Source organism: Cyrtonyx montezumae, unplaced genomic scaffold, assembly GCF_038088225.1.
Source record: "Cyrtonyx montezumae isolate F1298 unplaced genomic scaffold, pur_monq_1.0 scaffold_8, whole genome shotgun sequence".
Lineage (NCBI taxonomy): Eukaryota > Metazoa > Chordata > Aves > Galliformes > Odontophoridae > Cyrtonyx > Cyrtonyx montezumae.
Genome location: NW_027072089.1, coordinates 89,536,832 through 89,556,632, shown reverse-complemented (window position 1 = coordinate 89,556,632; position 19,801 = coordinate 89,536,832). Strand labels below are relative to the sequence as shown.

The 19,801-nt window shown below is 40.2% G+C and overlaps 1 protein-coding gene across 1 annotated transcript in view; it reads left to right on the top strand.

Moving 5' to 3' along the window:
- The first annotated feature begins 784 nt into the window (after positions 1–784).
- The window catches only part of TGFBR1 (transforming growth factor beta receptor 1), a 34,183-nt gene continuing 15,166 nt past the window's right edge, over positions 785–19,801 (top strand). The window contains exons 1-4 of the mRNA XM_065753043.1: positions 785–964; positions 9,023–9,274; positions 9,865–10,107; positions 16,312–16,542. Of these exons, the coding sequence (XP_065609115.1) occupies positions 886–964; positions 9,023–9,274; positions 9,865–10,107; positions 16,312–16,542 (805 nt within the window). The 5' untranslated portion in view covers positions 785–885. The remainder of the gene's footprint in view (positions 965–9,022; positions 9,275–9,864; positions 10,108–16,311; positions 16,543–19,801) is intronic.

Below are 19,801 nucleotides of genomic sequence, written 5' to 3'. Positions count from 1 at the left end.
CACAAAGAAACGACGCATGCAGGCTCCACGCTGTGACTCCGTGCTCCAGGAAGACCCATCGTCTCCTTCTGAATTTCTATCAGGCTTCAGAACAAGTAACACAAACGCAAAGCTGTCTCGTAGGTATACCAGGTGAGCGTGAAGTGTCTGAGTACTACACGTGCACCCGACTGAACAACGCTGGTCAGAAAAAAAGTATCAAGACGAGAAGGTAGTAGGGCCTCTCCCGGTTCACGTCCCTCCCGCAGTTTCCGAAGAGGAATCCCTCAGATGCTATGTTTTTTTTCCACTCTCCTCAGACAAACCGAGAGCTGCTCAACTCCTGCCCACATCTTCGGTCAATGGCACCGCGGCCCCTCGACTCCCAGCCAGCCACGACCAGGAGACCCCTCCGCAGCGACGATACTCACTGAGCCGGGATAGCGTCTCAGCCGGGCGACGATGACTGCGGAGGAAGCTGCTCGAGGCACTGTGTGCGGAAAGCAGCTCGGCGCATCGCAGCGCACCGTGCTGCCGCTTCCTGCCCGCTTCTCTCCGCCGGGCGGCCGAGCGACAGCGGTCCTCACTCCCAACCCACCGTCCCAGTGGCGAGCAGCTCCTCCTGCCCCCCAGCTTCTACGCCGCACAACAGTCGCGCTCCGCAGCCGCCGGTCACCGTCGAGGGTCCCCGCAGCTGCCGCGAGGGCGGGGCGGTCGGGGAGCGGGGCAGGGCGGCCAATCAGGCAGCGCCCCCGCAGCAGTTGCGCTAGCGGCGTGAGGGGAGGCGCGAGTGCGTTGATGTTTCTCTCTTCGGCGGGGGGGGGGGAGAGGAGCGGCAAAGGGGGCGCGCGGCGGATTTCTCGCGCGGGAGTGCGCGCACTGGCTCTGCTGGTTCGGGACCGGACTATGGCGTTACAGGGCGCTCGGCGGCCCCGGGCCCTGCTGCGCCTGCTGGTAGCCGCCGTCCTCTTGCCTTGGGGGGCCGGTAAGTGAGTGCGTGCGTACGTGCGTGCCTACGGGGAACGGGGGGGAGGGGAAAACGAGCGATCGGCGCCCGGGGCGGGGAGAGGAGAGCAGCGGCGGCGGCAGCCTGCGGGTCCCCGTCGGTTCCTTTCAACAACATGGCGGAGGGGCTGGCTAGGGCGGAGTCGCCGCCTTCCCGGTGTCCGAACCCTGCGGGGCCCGCGCCCGACTCGTCCCTTTGTTGGCCGAGTGCGGCGTCGGATCCAAGGGAGGGGCGGCGGCGGTAGCACGGGTTCGGTGTCGCAAGGCGGTCGCCGCCGCTCTTCCCCGGACCCTGTCCGTCCGGCGCTCTGGCGGCGGCAGCTCGCTCGCTTCCTTTCCCTCGCTGGCTCCCGTGCCGGCAGGCTGGAGCCTGGTCCCTACCGCTCCTTGGGGGCACGAGTCGCCGCGGCTCTGGGTGCTATGTGGGGGAGCGCTCCTCGTGTCGGCGGCTGGAGCGGAGCGGCCCGGAGGAACCTCCTGCCTCCGCGGAAGACGTCTCGTCGGAAAACTTGTCTGCTGCCGCCGTCCTCATCGGGCTGGGAGCGCCGCTGCGACTGCCGCTGCGACCTGCGGGTCCTGCCAGTGTACTGAGGCCGCTGGCGGGCGATGAGGCCGGCAGGGACCGGGGCACAAGCCTGAGGGCCTCAGCTTGGTGTCCGGCGGGGACGGAGCTGCGTCGGTGCCCGCTGCGCTGTGTGACGCAGCGGCGGCTGCTCTGACAACTGCTGTGCTGTGCACGCAGCCTGCGGTACGGTCAGCGGTGGTTGCTTTTTGAGTACTGAAACCTGAGGAAAGGAAATCTTCCATGGGCGTCATGTGGTAAAATGATTTTGTTCCCTCAGCCTTTGGTCTCTAGTGGGCGAGTTGTACTGGGGCAGAGCTAATGCACTAAACAGGAGTTGTTATCAGCGTTCTGAAAGAGATACACTTACACAAAACATTTTGTTCTTTGAATAGCAGTTCTGTACATGCCCTAGTGCGATACACAGAAGTACAGACACCTACTCTAGTTGGTTTAGGCTCCACTTTATTCTGTGATTAGACAATGATAACACAGGCACAAATTCTGCTTTTCACAATCAGTTCCTGAATTCAGATGTCTGAGTTGTATTTTACTTTGGGTTTTAAAGAGGAAGTGGAAAAGCACCACAACTTTATTCAGACTTTAAGACACCTGGGGTTTCTGTGTGCTGTTCACAACTCACTTGAAGGTGGTGCTTATACAGTAAAGAAAGTATTTCTTAAAGCTAAGCAATTTGCTAAACTAAAATGCTGCATTGTCACTGTTCATAGTGCAGAAAGTAGAGAATCTTCAGTATAGAAACAGTGAAGTAGGCTTAAGTTACCCATCATTTTATTTTCTTGTATTCTTGAAAAGGTGTAGCAGGCTTTAATAACTTGTGTGTAACACATCCATTTTAGATGAAGGATATTTTAACTTGATTTGAGTTCTGAACCATTCTTCTCCCTTTTGATGCTTCTGCTCTGTCAAGAATTCTCTTTAATCATGTGAAAATGAGTTAATAAATTTCCACACAAAACCTGAAGATTGTAGGTGGCAGCATGTTTTCTTTGTTTTGGTTCTGCTGCTTAAAAAAAAAAAAAGCACAGGGTAGTGGGAAAAGATAACAGTCCTATTCAAGGCAGTAGGAACTCCAGGCCTTCTAATCTGTAGCTCACATACAAGTCTTCTGCTACTAAAGGGGTGAATGGTAGCACACAACAGTCAAAGTTGTGGAAGAAGGATGACATATGGTTTGCATACTGCTACTTAGTATTCTTTTGTCTTACCTTGGCAAAAGTTAAGTGTTCTCTGATGCTTCTGTTTTGCAGTGTACTGGTGTTACTCTGCAGGTGAATCCTTTCATACTGTTTAAATTGAGGTCAGACACATCACAAATCACAATGGCTAGTATCTGAACTACTGTTCAGATACTGCTGAATCTGTAAGGCAACCCATGAAAAATGAAAACGTGAATCAACTATATGAGCTAAAAATGTCTTTAACCTTTCAAAATCTCTGGTGCAATTCTCTTGCATTCTCACAATTATTTCTTAACACACATAAGAATAGAAATTTGATTTGTACGCTTAAGAAGTATATTTAGAAGTACAAATGAAAGGTTTTTTTTGTTTTCATTAACGCAAAGGGACCAGTGCAAACAGGGAGATATTACAAAAGGAAGGAAAACAAATGCTCACCCATCTCCAAGGATCTAGGCCTGCAAGGAAAGAACTCCAGAGAGATCTCTAACAAGAGATCCTTCCTCAGTGGCAGTCAGACCTTAAATGAGATCAAAGAGGGGTGGAGCCAGCCCTTCACCTGGAATTGCCTTCATCTGTACTCCCAGGGCTGACCCAGTCTTTCCTTCAAGTGCTCAGTCAGTGTTTCAAACTGTGACTTAGCAGTCCCCATACTGTTAGTAAAGCTAAAAGTTAAAGACCCTGGTTTAAATTTAATCTTTGGTTTTTCTAAACCACACTTTTCTATGAAAGATAACCAAAACTTTTTTTTACGTTTTGCTGTAAGAGGCATGAATGGTGTAACAAGTATTGCTGTTTGTTGCCTGCACTATAGAGAACAGAATGCTACTTCATTGAAGCTGAGATTTTTCACGAGGCCTTATTGTTACCTGCAAGTTGTAGATAGTGCCTCAATGAAGTAGTTTTTCTGCTTGCTTGAGTGCATCACTGGTTGCCAAGAACTGTTGTTCTCATTGAAAGCTTTATTTAACAAAGGCTGAAATGTATGTAAAAGCTGTCCTAATTATTTGGTAACCAGTGCTGACACCTAACAGCATTTAACTTGAATAGTGCCTTTGTGAGAACAGTAACTTAGCAGAGAAATATCATGGTTGAAAAATATCTTAGTAATATTTCAGATATTGTACCTAAACAGTTTTGTTTCTTCAGCTTAAAAGAGTTCAGAGGTAAGTATTGTTTGAGGGAAATACATGTATAAGAGTATAGGAAGCTAACATCACCTTTCTGTGGTTTTGCTTGTGACTGACAGAATTTATTGGAAGAAGGAAGAAGATACCGGTGAACACTACTTGCTCACTTGATTGTCTTCCCCAAGATCTTTTTGCTATCTCTGATACACGGTAGCCTTGATCCTTTCTCTGCTCAAGCATTGCAACTTATGGAACCAGAGTCCTGTTTTTTTGTTTTTTTTTTCCTTCTGGTGGTACACTTTTTCTTTTTAACTTTTTTTTTTTTAATTATTATTCTTGGTTTTACAAGATTTCGCTTGTATTTTCTATGGAAGAAGAGTTATACTATCACAAAGTAGGATCTGGAGTTTCTTGTTCAGCATGTTTCTCTTGGGGCCTGAAGTCATGTAGCTACTGATTTGATTTTTTGAAATTTCTAAAACAGAGGTATTTGAAAAAACTATTAACAGTATAAAACTTTTAGTTACTGGCATTGAGATGTGAGGTGTTCTAAAAAGCAAAGGCACAAGTTTTGTCTACTTTTTAAATACTTTGTTAGCATTGTTTGAAATTCACGTGCTGAAAAGTCAGTAAAAATTCTTTGGTTGAAGGTGATCTGTGCTGAACTGTCTGGATGAAATAGTCTTACTGAACATAAACAAACAGTACACAGTGATTCATAGGTATTTATGTAGTTTCAAAATAAAGACAATGCAATTTTGTTACTTCTGAGAACACAAATACTTGAAAAAGCTCTTCAAACTTAAGTGAATAGGCTATAATTAATTATCCTCTGTTCACATTTTGTATATAGTGTTAATAACAGAGCTCTTCTTGACAGTCTGCGTAGTTTCTATCTCACTTATGTTCCCAGCTCATTATATCTGCACTGTGGGCTTTGTGCTAATTGTCCACACACTGTTGTAATTAAGTTTTTCTTAAAAAGAAACGTTCTGTGCCATTTGAAATATGTACTAAAACTTGAATTGAAACATTAAAATTTGCTCTTATTTGGGTGTAGTACTTCTGCAAGAGCTTTTTGTGATAGTAGCTTTGCTGGGGGAAGGGAGAGGTTAGGGTTCAGAATTGATTGGAATGTGTTATTCCCAAATGATACTACTGGCTCTGGGAGATGAGATACGGTAGTCATTCTCTTAAGGCATACAGCTGTCAACCTACTATAGTTGAAAAATAGGGCTGCTCCAAAAGTAATACCTCATTTTATTATTTTGGTCCACCACCTCAGAGGCAAATGTATGGCATTTGAGATGGAATCTTCCCATCAGTATTCCATTACATTTTGTTGCCATGCAACAGAGAGCAGTAGAGGGTCAGTCTGACAAAGTGTGTCTCATACAGTGGTGCAGATGAAGCAAAGGTAAATTCCTCTATGCTGAAAAAAAATTGCACCTGCTGACATTCATAGATGCTTACTGAATGTTCATGGAGACCAAATAACGGATGTGAGCACAATGAGGCAGTGGGTGGTACAGTTCAGCAGTGGTGACAGCAAGTCAGTTCTGCTCATGCCAGTTTTTACAAGTGTGGCATGCTGACTCTTGTTTAGCATTCACAGAAATGCATAGCTAATAGTAGTGACTACAATGAAAAATAGTATTCCAAAGGTGAGAATTTGCACTATCATAAATAGCATTACTGTGCTCTTTGTAGTTTCCATGGAAATTAATAGGAGGCATCACTTCTGGAGCAATCTGCAATTGTGAATGTTTATTTTAAGTGCTGATCTGACTGGATTCTTTGTCTGTTTTTAAATATAATGCTTTTGTCAGGAAAAAAAAATCAAATACTTGGAAATGAAGCAAAAACTTCTCTCGAAGATGATAGCAGGATAATTTTTTTTTCCTAGAGATTCAAAGTATAGGTGAAAACACTTGCATTCAGTTAAATTATTCTGATAAGCTAGTCATTGGCAGTTCTTTCTCAACCAATTAGTGTTAAATGTCATCTACAACGTGTTCATGTTCATAAATTCATATACTTGTTCTTTAAGTACAGATAACTAACTAGAAGGTGAGATGTAGGCATGGACATTACAGTTCATTCCTCTACACTTGATATGGATTGTTGCTAATGATACCTAATTTGGTTTTCCTATTAGTGTAAAAAAAATTCTACTGTTATACAGTTGTAAGTTGTAAGGCATTAAGAATGTAAATGACTAAAGGAGGAAGGTGGCTGATGCTTTTATTTATTTATTTTCCCCCTAAGAATGTGCCCACAAGAGAGCAGCAAAAATTTGTATTTCCAGAAGCTTGCCTGTTGCTGAGTAGGTGTTATCCTTCCTGCTCCCTTTTTTTGAAGAGGAAAATAGCTTCAGAAGGAAGGACTTACTTGTGTAGAAAGCCATTTGGTCGTGTATAAGCAGTGTGCTGTGTTAATAACAGACTAAAATATAATGGAATCAAACTGGGACAGAAGTATAAATTGTTAAATAAAACTGATTGGGAACTCTGACATATTAAAGGTGGGAACAAAATAAGGTGAGCAAGAAATGTAATCAATGCTTTATTTAGTATGAGTGGTACTAGTGTATTTTTAAAGTTGTATATGGTCAGGAAGATGAACAAATGTAATAAGGTCTATTTTTTCACTTAATGTAACTTATCCTATGTAGTATGACTTAGTGTAAATAAACAAATCACTGAAAAGTCTGTTACTGCAGGCATTCAGATGCATCTACTGTTACAGTGAACCCGGAAGATGACTTAATTAGTTCATAAGTTCATAAGGTTGGAAAGGACCTATAAGATCATCTAGTCCAACCATCCTCCTATCACTATCTCTACCCAACTACTAAATCAAATCCTTTAGCACCTCATCTAAACGCTTCTTGAACAGCGCTAGGGATGGTGCCTCAACCACCTCCCTAGGCAGGCCATTCCAGTGCCTGACCACTCTTTCAGAAAAGAAATGCTTCCTCAGGTCTAATCTAAATCTTCCCCGGCGCAACGTGTGGCCATTCCCTCTCGTCCTGTCGTTATTTATCAGGGAGAAGAGGCCCACCCCCTCCTCACCACAACCCCCCTTCAGGAAGTGGTAGAGTGCAATATGGTCTCCTCTGAGCCTCCTCTTCTCCTGACTAAACAATCCCAGCTCCCTCAGCCGCTCCTCATAAGACTTGTGCTCCAGACCCCTCACCAGTTTTGTTGCCCTTCTCTCAACACGCTCCAGGGCCTCAATGTCCTTCTTGTAGTGAGGGGCCCAAAACTGAACACAGTACTCGAGGTGCGGCCGTACCAGAGCTGAGTACAGGGGGATGATCACCTCCCTGCTCCTGCTGGCTACGCTATTTCTAATACAGGCCAGGATGCTGTTGGCCTTCTTGGCCACCTGGGCACACTGCCGGCTCATGTTGAGCCGAGCATCAACCAACACCTCCAGGTCCTTTTCCTCTCTACATTCTTCAAGCCATTCTGCCCTAAGCCTATAGCATTGCATGGGGTTATTGTGGCCAAAGTGCAGGACCCGGCACTTGGTCTTATTGAACCCCATCCCATTGAGCTCAGCCCAGCTGTTCAGCCTATCCAAATCCCTCTGTAGGGCCTCCCTACCCTCAGGCAGTTTGACACATCCTCCCAACTTTGTGTCATCTGCAAACTTACTGAGGGTACACTCAATTCCCTCGTCTAGGTCATCAATAAAGATATTAAACAAGATGGGCCCCAAAACTGACCCTTGGGGGACACCACTTGTAACAGGACGCCAGCTGAAATTAGAAAAAGTATTGGATGAAGCAAGTCAGATAAAGGCCTGTAAGGTTTTGTTGTTTTTAAATAAAGTTATATTCTGAAAATTTTATGGGAAGTAAATAAATATTAATGTGAATGTTGTAGAAATCAGTGGATTAAAAATAATTTGCTCAAGTGTAGATCTAGTTACTTTCTTGTTGATGTGCCTTTGTTAAGAGTTTCCTTATTTCTCCGAGGATGGAGGACATTGTATTTTGGTTTGGTTGATAATCATGCTGTCAGAAGGTGTCAAAGATGGGGATACAACTTAAAATCAGGAATTTGCGAGGGAATGAATATTTGAGATCAGATTGTTTCTTCACATCTTTTAGCCAGTGTTATCCAAGGATAGAGAAGGATGGAAAATCCAAGACAATTCAAGCAGTAGTTGTCTTAAACTCAGTGAAGAATCTGGAATTTCAGTGAAAAAACAAGTACTGTGTTTCAGGGCATCTTCTGCTCTTTTCCCCTTAATATTCATTTGATGTGACGTTTTGTACCCTTGTAAAAGAGAATTGTTTATGATTCATTGCATTTTTTGAATCGGTCATTGGTGATGTGTTATTTGTTAAAGTCTCTACGTTTCAGTCTTTTACATGTACTCGCAGTTTCTATGCTAGCTCTAGTTGAGAAGTGAGCACAGCGTTCAATAAATTCAGTGTATGTGTGTACAGGTAACTCCTTTCCTCCTTAATGTACTGTTCTTTTCATTTTGGCAATAGTATATCCTCACTTCTGTTTCAAAAGCCATCATGCAGCTTTTGCTCTACTCAGATGAACAAGTAGAGTCCATGTACTGATATCTTTATTTTTATTGCACTGGTTTCTGGCTTTGGTACTGTATATATGGGAAGGAGTGGAGAAAGAAGTTTGTAGTAACAACCTTTCCAGGAAATTTTTCAATTTAAAGAATGAAACCAGATTTTCACATCTTCCTGTATGTGATTAGTATTCCTGCCTTTGAATTACTAATTCAGTTGGTAGCTTTAATAAACCATGAACCTGAGTCAAACCAACCTATATCAGTATATTAAAGCATTGTTTTCTTGCATTTTCACACCAAAAGAAAATGAAATATACAATGCTTGTGTGAAAGGATATGTTCTTAAGTAGTTTGGAAATTGTTTAGGATTTAGGTTTTGTTGTTTGTTTTAATGAGGATTAAGCATTTATATGTCCTTTCCTCAGCAAAAATTAAAGCTATAATGTAAAGTATAGAGTATTAATCTACTTAGGTAGCCAGCAGCATCCTATTTATAGTTTTATAGATATTTATACTATCCTTCTGTAGTTGGAGTTGCTTTGTGATTCAAAATGACTGCCAAGACTAACATTTTTTTTTTCTCCTGAATACAGCATTACAATGTTACTGCCATTTATGCACAAAAGACAACTTTACCTGTGTGACAGATGGGCTTTGTTTTACCTCAGTAACGAGGATAGCAGATAGAGTCATACACAATAGCATGTGTATAGCAGAAATTGATCTGATTCCCCGAGACAGACCATTTGTTTGTGCACCATCCTCCAGAGATGGAGTTACTACTTTGCCTCATTGCTGTGACAAAGACCACTGCAATAAAATAGAACTTCCAATTCCAACACCAGGTAATAGTTTTTGATGTATTTATTTTATTTATTTTTTTTTTTAATGATGGAAAATTCTGAAAGAGTTCCAGTTTTGAAGTTGATTATGAACTTGAAGGTCTGAAGTATACCTTAAATTCTGCAAATAAAATTTCAGCTTTGGAATAAGATATTACTATCCTGGATAGGAACAATATGGCCAGTTTCAAAGGCTTCTATACAGCTTAAATATTATCAGTTTCCAAGATGACCAGACACTGGAACAGGTTCACTCACAGGGCAGTAGACACGACACCAAGCATGCCAGAATTTATATGTGTTTGGACCCGCATGTAGGGTTTGAATTTTGGGTGGTCACGTGTAGTAGCCATGAGTTGGGCTTGGTGATTCTTGTGGATCCCTTTCAATTCTGGATAGTCTTTGAAATAGTTACTTTTGTCCATTCTAACACTTTTTTTTTTTTTTTAATTGTACAATAACTTTTTGAAGAATAGTTCTTAACAAATACGTTAAAGTAATTCAAATACTACATAGTAAATTAATTTGATGTATTTCATGATGTTACATAGAAGGAAATGGTAATACTGTCTTTTTTTTTTTTTTACCATCAGGTCCTACTCCAGGAAGGCCAGCTTCTAGTCTAGGACCTGTGGAACTGGCAGCTGTTATTGCTGGACCTGTCTGTTTTGTCTGCATTTCATTGATGCTGATTCTGTATCTTTGTCATAACCGTACTGTAATTCATCATCGTGTGCCAAGTGAAGAAGATCCTTCATTGGATCGTCCCTTTATATCTGAAGGGACTACTTTAAAGGATTTGATTTATGATATGACAACTTCAGGCTCTGGATCAGGTAATGTCATACCTGTAATAATAATTTGTTTAAAAGCTTTGTAAGAGTTTTGCAATTTTTATTTTAAAGAAGTCAAATAAACTCACAAGAAACTGGAATATATGCTGCTTTCAAGTGGGTTCATTTGGTATCAGTACAGATTCAAATACATTGAAATAACTAAAATAAAGTCATGCTGAGTTGCAGATACTATTTATCCTCAATCTGATATGGAATAGAAATCTTGTATATTCAGTTGTTGTAAGTATCTTTTCTATTATTAGCAAGGGTCCAGTCATATACATTTTGTTCTGCACAACATGGTTAAATTCCTATCTCTTGTTTCTGAAATAATTTGTGGAATTGTTCTGTTGTGTTTTTTTTAATCTCACTAAAAATTCGTATAGTTATTGGTATATGAAGAATATTCTGAGTTCTAAGCACAAAGTTAATGCTTCAACCAGTTTTCTTCTCTGAGAAGATGTCAGTTGCAAATAGCTGCATATTATGTTCAAAGAATTTCTATCCCTTGACTTCATTATTTATTTGATTGTTTATTTATTTATTTAAAATTCTGTCTTCAATAGGTATTCCTCTGGGAGGATGAATCCATAATTTTGTTTACTGTATGTAGTTTTTGCTGTAGTCCTGACATAGTTGCCAATAGGGTTGTGTCAGTCTGTCATATCGACATGGTGTAGTAAGCATTGATACGGGATAATACATCACACAAATTGTTGCACAAATTAATTAATCTCTGGCCTGTGTTATGTTACTTACATCCTATAGGAATTAGGTAACAGAACAGATGTGTATGGCAACTTCTCATCAGCCTTCTACTATATAGAAGTCAAACATTGATCTTTCTACTAGTAGATGTGTGTGCTGAAACATCCATGCACTTCCACAGTGCTGTTTTCTGCCAGTAAATGTTTGTATTTAATTATCAGTTTCTGAATCCTTCAGTTGCAGTTGCACAGAATTAGGAAAAAATATAATTGGGGAGGGGGGGGAAGAGGGGGTGTGGAAATAGTGGGTGTTAAATGCATCGAGCCAGGGGAATTATTTAGTTTTCAGAGCAGTCATGCCTGGTTTAGAGTCTCAGAAAATCCTGACTTACTGTTGTTTTTGAGCATTGCCTCTGATAGCTGCATCAGAGGAAGAAAACTAGGAAGTAAGGTTGAGTTCAACTTACCACTAATTCACTATTTTATTCACTATTCACTAATTTTATGCCTGAAAGACAAAATTACATTCTCTGTAAAACAAGAAGACTGGATGTTTTTGTAACTTTCGCACACAGTCACACTTGAGCTACAGTAAAATCCATGTTATTCTGCTGTTATTCAAGCTGTTCAGGTATTAACCATAATGTTCTGTTGTTAAGTTCTGTACTTCCCTTTTGTTATGGGAGTAGAACTGGAAGTGCTTCAAGTACTGTTGTTTTTGTTTTTGGGTTTTTTTTCTGTGCTGTTAGTAGTGTATGTATTTCCCATGACATATCATTTTGTCCCCAGATTTGTCAGTTACTTTCTAAATTATCATCCTTTTGTGCTCCAGTACTTAAATTATAATTTCAGTGTCCCAAAATGCCTGCAACATTTTGATATAAATATGAATTTTCATTCTGCACACTTATAAATGTCATCTTTTTACTCTTGAAATGAACTCAAATCAGAAGTCAGAGCTCCTAGTGGTATTAGTTTAGGCATAAAACCACTGATTGATCAGCACAGAGTATGCCCAAGAAAGTGTTCACGCTGCTGGCATGGAAGTTCTCCTAAAATCCTACAAAGGGATCAGAAGCACTTGTATTACGGTATTCTCTGAAAAGAAGCATATCAGAGTGTACAGAATTCTGAAAGTGAGCTCAAATGTAAAGGGAATTAGGATTCATTTTCTGTGGTGATAAATACAAAACTATTGTTAAAGGTAATAATGCTAAACCTAACACAATTAGAAAATTGATGAAAGAAGTTCATAAAACATTTAAAGTAGAAGCTAAAACTTCAACAGAAGGATCTAAGGGAATTTCTAAGTCTCAACCACTCTAAGCTGTGAGTGATTTTCAGATTGTGATGTAAATCTCTGAAATAATGACATTACATAGGCTGAAATGAACCACTCTTACTCTCCAGCTTAGAAGTGTCTGAAGCAACTTGGTTGCAAGGAAACGGAATCATATAAAACTGCTGTGAAGCTTTTGTTATTGGTAGGTGAGTTCAAGAAGGAACTTGAAGCATTTGAAAAGTAGAATATCAAAAAATTATTGTCAACCGAAGCTAGTTGTACTAGGTGTACAGCTACTTAAACTTATTCGCAGTTCACAGAAGTTTGGAGAGAATTAGACTTAACCAGTTGTGGGCCTTTAGGAACAGTCTTCTAAGGCCAGAGTCTTATAAGGTAAATTCAGCATTGTGTTAAAATGTTTGAGAGGAGGGCCATGAAGATGGTCAAAGATCTGGAGCATTTTTTCTTGGAGACAGGCTGAGAGAGTTGGTGTTGTTGAATCTTGGGAAGAAAAGGCTTTGGGGAAGCTGTAGAGCATCCTTCCAGTACCTGAAGGCAGACTACAGGGAAGCTGGGAAGGGACCTTTTACTAGTGAACATAATGACAGGACACAAGGTAACAGCTTTAAAGTATAAGAGGGTAGGTTGAAGTCAGACATTCAAAAGAAATTCTTCACTATGAGTGTGGCAAGGCTGTAGAACAAGTTGCCCAGAGAAGCTGTGAACACCCCATCCCTGCAAGTGTTCAAGGCCAGGTTGGACATCTTGCTCTAGTGGGAGGTATTCTTGCCCATGGCAGGAGGTTAAAACTAGATGGTCTTTAAGCATAAACTGTTCAGTGATTAAACAACGAATTTCTAGCAGTTGATTTTTGTTGACTACCTTTTATGTTTTAGAACTGACTCTTTAACGTAGACTGGATTATCCATGCCAGGTACCAACTTCTCATATGCTGGACTATGTCCAGGCTATTCTCAGAGCATGGTTAACATGTGAAAAGTTAAAATAAAATAAAATTCTTAGAAGGCTTGAGAATACTTAGATATGAAGGTGATGGTGGATGCTTCAGGGATAAATTGGATGACTGTGGTTGTATATAAGATGCTAAGGGTTATGACCTTGTGTTGAATTTAATGTGGGCTTGAATTTTTCTCGTTTTCCTGATCACCTGACTGACTGTAGTCTTTCTTCATGCAGTTAAAAAGAAGTTATGCTTGAAATATACTTGTGTCCAGTGTGTTATGTAATAAAGGCTAACATTGGGGCCCTCTCCAGCTACTACTTTTCAGGCAGTCTGTATACGTTAATGAAATTGCTCAAGTTCCTGATGATACATAGCTCTTTCTTGTATACCAAAAAGAGGAAAGTACTCAGTTGAAAAACAGCACTGTGGGGTGTTAAATTCTTGTGGACTTAAGATTAATAGGAAATCCTGGATTCTGACAATCAACAGTAGAAAAAGAAAGAAAGGTTGGAACAAATAGAAGCAAATGAAACTTTTTTTTTAATTTTTAATAATAATAATGCAGTTGTACTGTGGCATCTTAATGTCAAGGGGTTTGAGGGCACCCTCAGTAAGTTTGCAGGTGACATCAAGTTACATAGGAGTGTTGATCTGCATGAGTGTAGGAAGGCTCACAGAGGGACCTGGATAGGCCAAGGCCAACTGTATGAGGTTCAAGAAGGCTAAGTGGTAACTCTGTGCGGTAGTGTGGAGCGGCAGAGAGCTGCCCTGCAGAAAAGGACCTGGGCATGACGACTGACAACCAGCTGAACATGAGCTAGCAGCATGCTTAAGTGGCCAATAGGACCAATGGCATCCTGGCTTGTACCAGAAACAGTGCAGCCAGCAGGGCTAGGAACTTGTCCTACTCAGTTGTGGTGGGACCAGGCTGCATCTGCAATTCTGTATTCAGTTTTGGGCCTCTCACTACAAGGACATAGAGGTGCTGGAGCACATCCAAAATAAGGGCAGTTAAGTTACAGATAAAGTCTACAGAGCTGCAACTGAAAGAATGGAGGTTATTTAGCCAAGAGAAAAGGGGATTTTGGTGAGACCTTATAGCCATCTACAACTACGTCAAAGGGGGCTGTAGCAAGGTGAGGGTAAATCTGCCAAGCAACAAGTGACGGGACAAGAGGAAACAGCTCCAAGCTCTGCCAAAGGAGGTTTAGCTTGAATATCAGGAATTATTTTATTTTTATTTTTTTATGAGTTATGAAGCTTTGGAACAGACTGCTAAGTAGTTGAATCACCATCCTTGGAGATACTGAAAAGATTTGTAGATGCGGTCATTGTGGATGTGGTGTAGTGGTAGACTCGGCAGTGCTAGTTTAATGGTTGAGCTTGATGATCTTAGATGTCTTTTTCAACCTAAATGAATCTGATTGTCTTGTAGTGATTTAAGGGTTTGTAAAGTAAAACACATGACTCTTTTTTAGAAGATTTAAAGCTTAATATCTATTTCAGGATTAGCTGATATTCTTGGATGTGCTATCATTTTTATACAAGCAGTGTTCATAATAGTACGGCATGAGGAAAGCAGTGCATCTGAAACGGAAGATAAATAGTTCTTGGAAACAGGTGTGGTAAAAGAAAATACTGCACACATCACCATTTTCAAGAACAAAAATCAGCTTGTATTCCAAGTTTGTATAAGGATTCTATAATGCATAAATGTTAAGAATGATTCTGCTGGCAAGAAGTTTCTAATTTCACATTTTCAGGAATGAGTTTGGTCCTGTCATTGTCTGGCCTTTTCTGCAGTTCAAAAACATATACATAAAGAATGCAAATTAGGCTTCATAGATAAGCACTTGCAGTTTGAGCAGACAACACAATTGACCTGAGGATAGCTATTACAACAAAAGTTTGTCTTCTTTTTTTTTCTCTGCAAATAATATTGCGTCTCCTAAAATGTTTAGATATCTGGTATCTGCATTTTTCCATTTTTTTTCTTCATGTAGGAGTGCATACATTGTCAGTACAGATCACGCAGGGAATACCTTTAGATCTGAAACTCTCAAGGGACTCACGAACACTGAAATGTTTTAATTTGTGTTTCTCAAAGACTGAGACATAAGCATGTTAATGCTGTCAACCAGATCAGATCATCTTCTAGTGCTCTTATTTGCAAAGAATGTTCAGAAATCTTATTTGCAAAGAATGTTCAGAGAGAAAGTAATTATTCAGGCTTCTAGTTGTTGTTTATTTTCTGTAGCTTAAGGAAATGGAAAATATATAGGTTTTTCTGTCAGCTACCGGAACGTTGATTATAGAGTAATAGATTCAGGTGTTTGATATAAGTGAAATGACCCAGTATCAAAAGACCTTATTGTGAGCAGATAACCTTGCTGATGGATTCATCCTGTAATGTAGTATCACTGCAGAATTCTACAACAAGCCTCTTAGTTAGAAGAGACTTAAAAACCCACCCTGCTTGGGGGATACCAGTGCTTCTTGTTTATTGTGTAAGTTCATGGCAGCATGTTATGAGGTGCAGTGAGTTGAAAGCATGTAGATGTTCTGAAGCTGTAAATCCTGCATGAATCTAAGCATTTTTCTCAAGTATAATGCTAGTGAAGTGCACAAGAGTGACCTGTGAAATGGGGAAAATGTTACAAGGATGTTTTCCAGTGTTAGAGGTGTTTGAGAGTACTAACAGGCTGCTAGTGTACTTGGGCATCAGCATGAATGTTTGACAGTGTTGCTGATAAGCATGTTTTAACTTCAACTTAGAAACTGATCAAGTCTTGTCTAGCAAGAAATCAAGTAAGTGGACTAGTGGCAGACATGTTCTTGTATGGCTTTGCCAAGAGAGTTATGGACAGATCTTTAACAAAAACAAACAAACAAAAAAACTACCCATATTCCTGATTGTTTCATGTTTTGTATATCATTTGACTGTGTTTCATGTTGTGTCACTGCCTGTTGTCTATCTCTGTGTCATCTCTAAACAGAAAGTCTGTGCCTTCCTTTGAATGACTGTAGAGGCAGCTTGCAGCATAGTATGATTCAATTTTTGTGGTGTTGGCTTTTAAGATTGCAGGCAACATCTTGCCCATATGCTTGTTAAAAGTTCTCAGCAAGCTGTCAAAATCTTAAAGTTTGTGTATTTTAAGAGAAATATCTCAATGGCGTATGGATAATATATTTAGTTCTTACGCTAAGTGCTTCCTTTGATATTTAAATTTAATGTTAAATCTTCTTTTTAGGTTTGCCTTTACTCGTACAAAGAACAATTGCACGAACTATAGTACTTCAAGAAAGTATTGGCAAGGGTCGCTTTGGGGAAGTATGGAGAGGGAAATGGAGAGGAGAAGAAGTTGCTGTGAAGATCTTCTCTTCAAGAGAAGAGCGCTCATGGTTTCGAGAGGCAGAAATTTATCAAACAGTTATGCTACGACATGAAAACATTCTTGGATTCATAGCTGCGGACAATAAAGGTTAGAGATGTTACTAATTAATTTTGCTGATTGTTGTATTCTCAGAATGGTAATTATAAAAATTATTTTGTGAGTATACAGTTAAGAATTAAAAAAAAACAGTTACTTGAACATTTAATTTGATATGTTTAATTTTTGTTGTATTTTTTTCTTTACATCTTTTAGATTAAAAATTGAAAAAAAAAAGGATTGCATACTTAGTGAGGTGTAATTTCTACAGGCTTCTGGAGCTATGTTTCTCCATGTTCTGAACAACCTAAGCATGTAGTTTGGGGTTTTTGTGGCTTCTTTATTTGTTTTTATTTGTTTTGTTTGATAGCTAATTTTAACGTGTCAAGTATCTGCAGTAGTCTACAAGCAGTGGCAGTAACTTCTGTTCCCAGTGCTAATTAATACCACGAGTTCAGATGTCCATAGACATAATTGTATTCATACTATATGTAAGCTGAAGCTACACTACATACTTGCAGGTAAATTTATGCATTCAAGTACTTCAACTTCTGTTCATTCGCCTTAATAAAAGCTGTACCTCTTTAAGTAAAAGCTTTGTTCAATCAGCCTGTCTTATACGATAAGTCTATTTCTGAGAATGTTAGACAACATACTGCAGAGGAATGAGCACAGTTTCCTTGCTCTTGAGAAATGGTTTTGCCTATCTGTCTGAAGCTCTGATATTAGCTGGAGAAGAAGGCAATTGACTGGATGGTCTTGCTAGTTTATACAAATCACATGTCATTCATTAGTTTCTCAAATGATCATCTTAGTGTGGTAGTCAAGCTGTTTCTCTGGAAGTAAAAAAAGTTTCAGTTTCAAAAAAGATGTTTCACAGCACAGTGATATACATTTTACTGCATTATACTAGAGAACATAAGAAATTTGGTAGTTTTTGTAGCTTTTAAACATTTGACTTGGAACATAAGTCTGGGGTAAGAATTCTCATCACCAAGCAGTACTGTCAAACTTTAAAACTTAGTATTTGGCTTATGGACAAACATGCACCAGTCCAGATTTTTGTTTTGTGAGTAACAGTGTGAAAAATGCTTTTTTCACCTTAGTGAAATCAATTTAATTTTAATTGAAATTTGGTTGCATAGGTTTGATAAGGCAACTGTAAGAAATAATATTATTCAGATGGAGACTGTCTAAATTGCTTCAAATTCATGTTCTATAATCAGTGTTATAAAAACAAATCTGAAAGATTATTTAGAATTTCAAATTTTATTAGTCTTGCGAAAGTAACTTCTTGCCTTCAAGTTATTTTCATGATGTTAAAATGTTTTCAGAAAGCTTCTTGCAAATGGATGAAATTATTTAACTCCTTTAAATTGGTTTCCAAGAAGATACCTAGATTCTTGCAGTATTTTTCTTTTTTTTGACCATTCTGAAATTGCTTGAAGTTTCTGATCATACTGTTTGTACTAGATAAATTAGGTTACCTTATGGAAAGTTATGGAAAGTTGTGCACTACATGTAATTATGACAGTGTAACTACTTTTTCATACTTAATAATGTGAGTCATGTAATTGTGAGCTTCATGGCAGATGCTGTTTTCTATGCAGCCAGAACATTCAGGGTCACCAGGTAATAATTAACCACACTGTCAACAGTTTAAGACTTAATAAATTCATAATAGTTTGTGTTCTGCTTATGTCACTAAAGAAATATAAATGTTTAGCTTGTCAAATATAGTAAGGTGTAAATGCTCCAGTGGGTTCCATCTAAAAGCTGAACTCCAGTGTTCTTACTGCTACATTTCAACTTGTTGTATCTAATAATATTCATGTAAGCCTGTATGTAAGACCATGGCTTGTTTACAGTCTAGCTGAGGGCCGCAAACATACATAATACCAAGAAAAAAAAAGAAAAAAAAGACTTCTTTCAGAAAGGGTAATAAGCCAAGCTTTATTTATTTATTTATTTCATTTGGAAAGAAGGTAAAAACACTAAATATGAATGGAGTAGCAAAAAGAAGTCCAGGAGCAATCAAATGGACATTAGGGCCAAGGGGGAATTGGTTAAAGAATCAGGTAGTGTTTTCCTCTATCCTTCCAGTAGCAGGGAACAATATTTAAAGTAACAGGTGAACCCAGCTGATGAATTCATGGCTTCAAGGCTAGAGTCACCAGCAGAGTTTTGGGCTTCTTGATTATGGGTTTTTCTGTACAACACTGGCCTGCTGGCACCTGAAGGGAAGCTCCTTTCTTAGATGATTTGAAAATGATTTGAAGTTGGGAGGATTGGCTGACACGCCAGAAGGCTGTGCTGCCATTCAGCAAGACCTGGACAGGCTGGAGAGCTGGGCAGTCAGAAACCAGATGAAATTTAACAAAAGCAAGTGTAGAGTCTTGCACCTAGGGAGGAATAATTGCATGCACCAGTACAGGCTGGGGGATGACCTGCTGGAGGGGAACTCTGTAGAGAGGGACCTGGGTGTCCTGGTGGACAACAGGTTGACCATGAGCCAGCAGTGTTCTCGTGGCCAAGAGGGCCAGTGACGTTCTGGGATGCATTAAAAAGAGTGTGGCCAGCAGGTCAAGGGAGGTGATCCTCCCCCTCTACTCTGCCTTGATGAGGCCTCATCTGGAGTACTGTGTCCAGTTCTGGGCTATCCAGTATAAAAAAGACAGGGATCTCTTGGAAGGAGTCCAGCACAGGGCCACAAAGATGGTGAAGGGCCTGGAGTATCTCTCCTATGAAGAAAGGCTAAGTGAACTGGGTCTGTTCAACCTTGAGAAAAGAAGACTGAGAGGGGACCTGATCCAGGTTTATAAATATCTGAGGTGTAGGGGACAAAGTGGCGAGGCCAGACTCTTTTCAGAAGTGTGTGGAGACAGAGCAAGGAGGAATGGCCAGAAACTGCAGCACAGGAGGTTCTGCACGAATGTGTGCAAGAACTTCTTTACAGTGAGGGTGACGAAGCACTGGCACAGGCTGCCCAAGGGGGGTTGTGGAATCTCCTTCTCTGGAGATATTCAAGACCCACCTGGATGCCTACCTGTGTGACCTGGTGTAGGGAGCCTGCTTTGTCAGGGGGGTTGGACTCGATGATCTCTAGATGTCCCTTCCAACCCCTATGATTCTATGACTTTTTTTTCTTATGGACTTAGCAGAACTGATTTATAGAGCTTTAAACTAGATTCAGGAAATGGGAAAGACCAAGTTCACCAGTGATGTAGTATGGAATGGCATACCATATTTGAAAGGCTGCATGCTAATGATGATCTTTAGTCTCTTCCACAAGGTGCTATGCACACTGGAT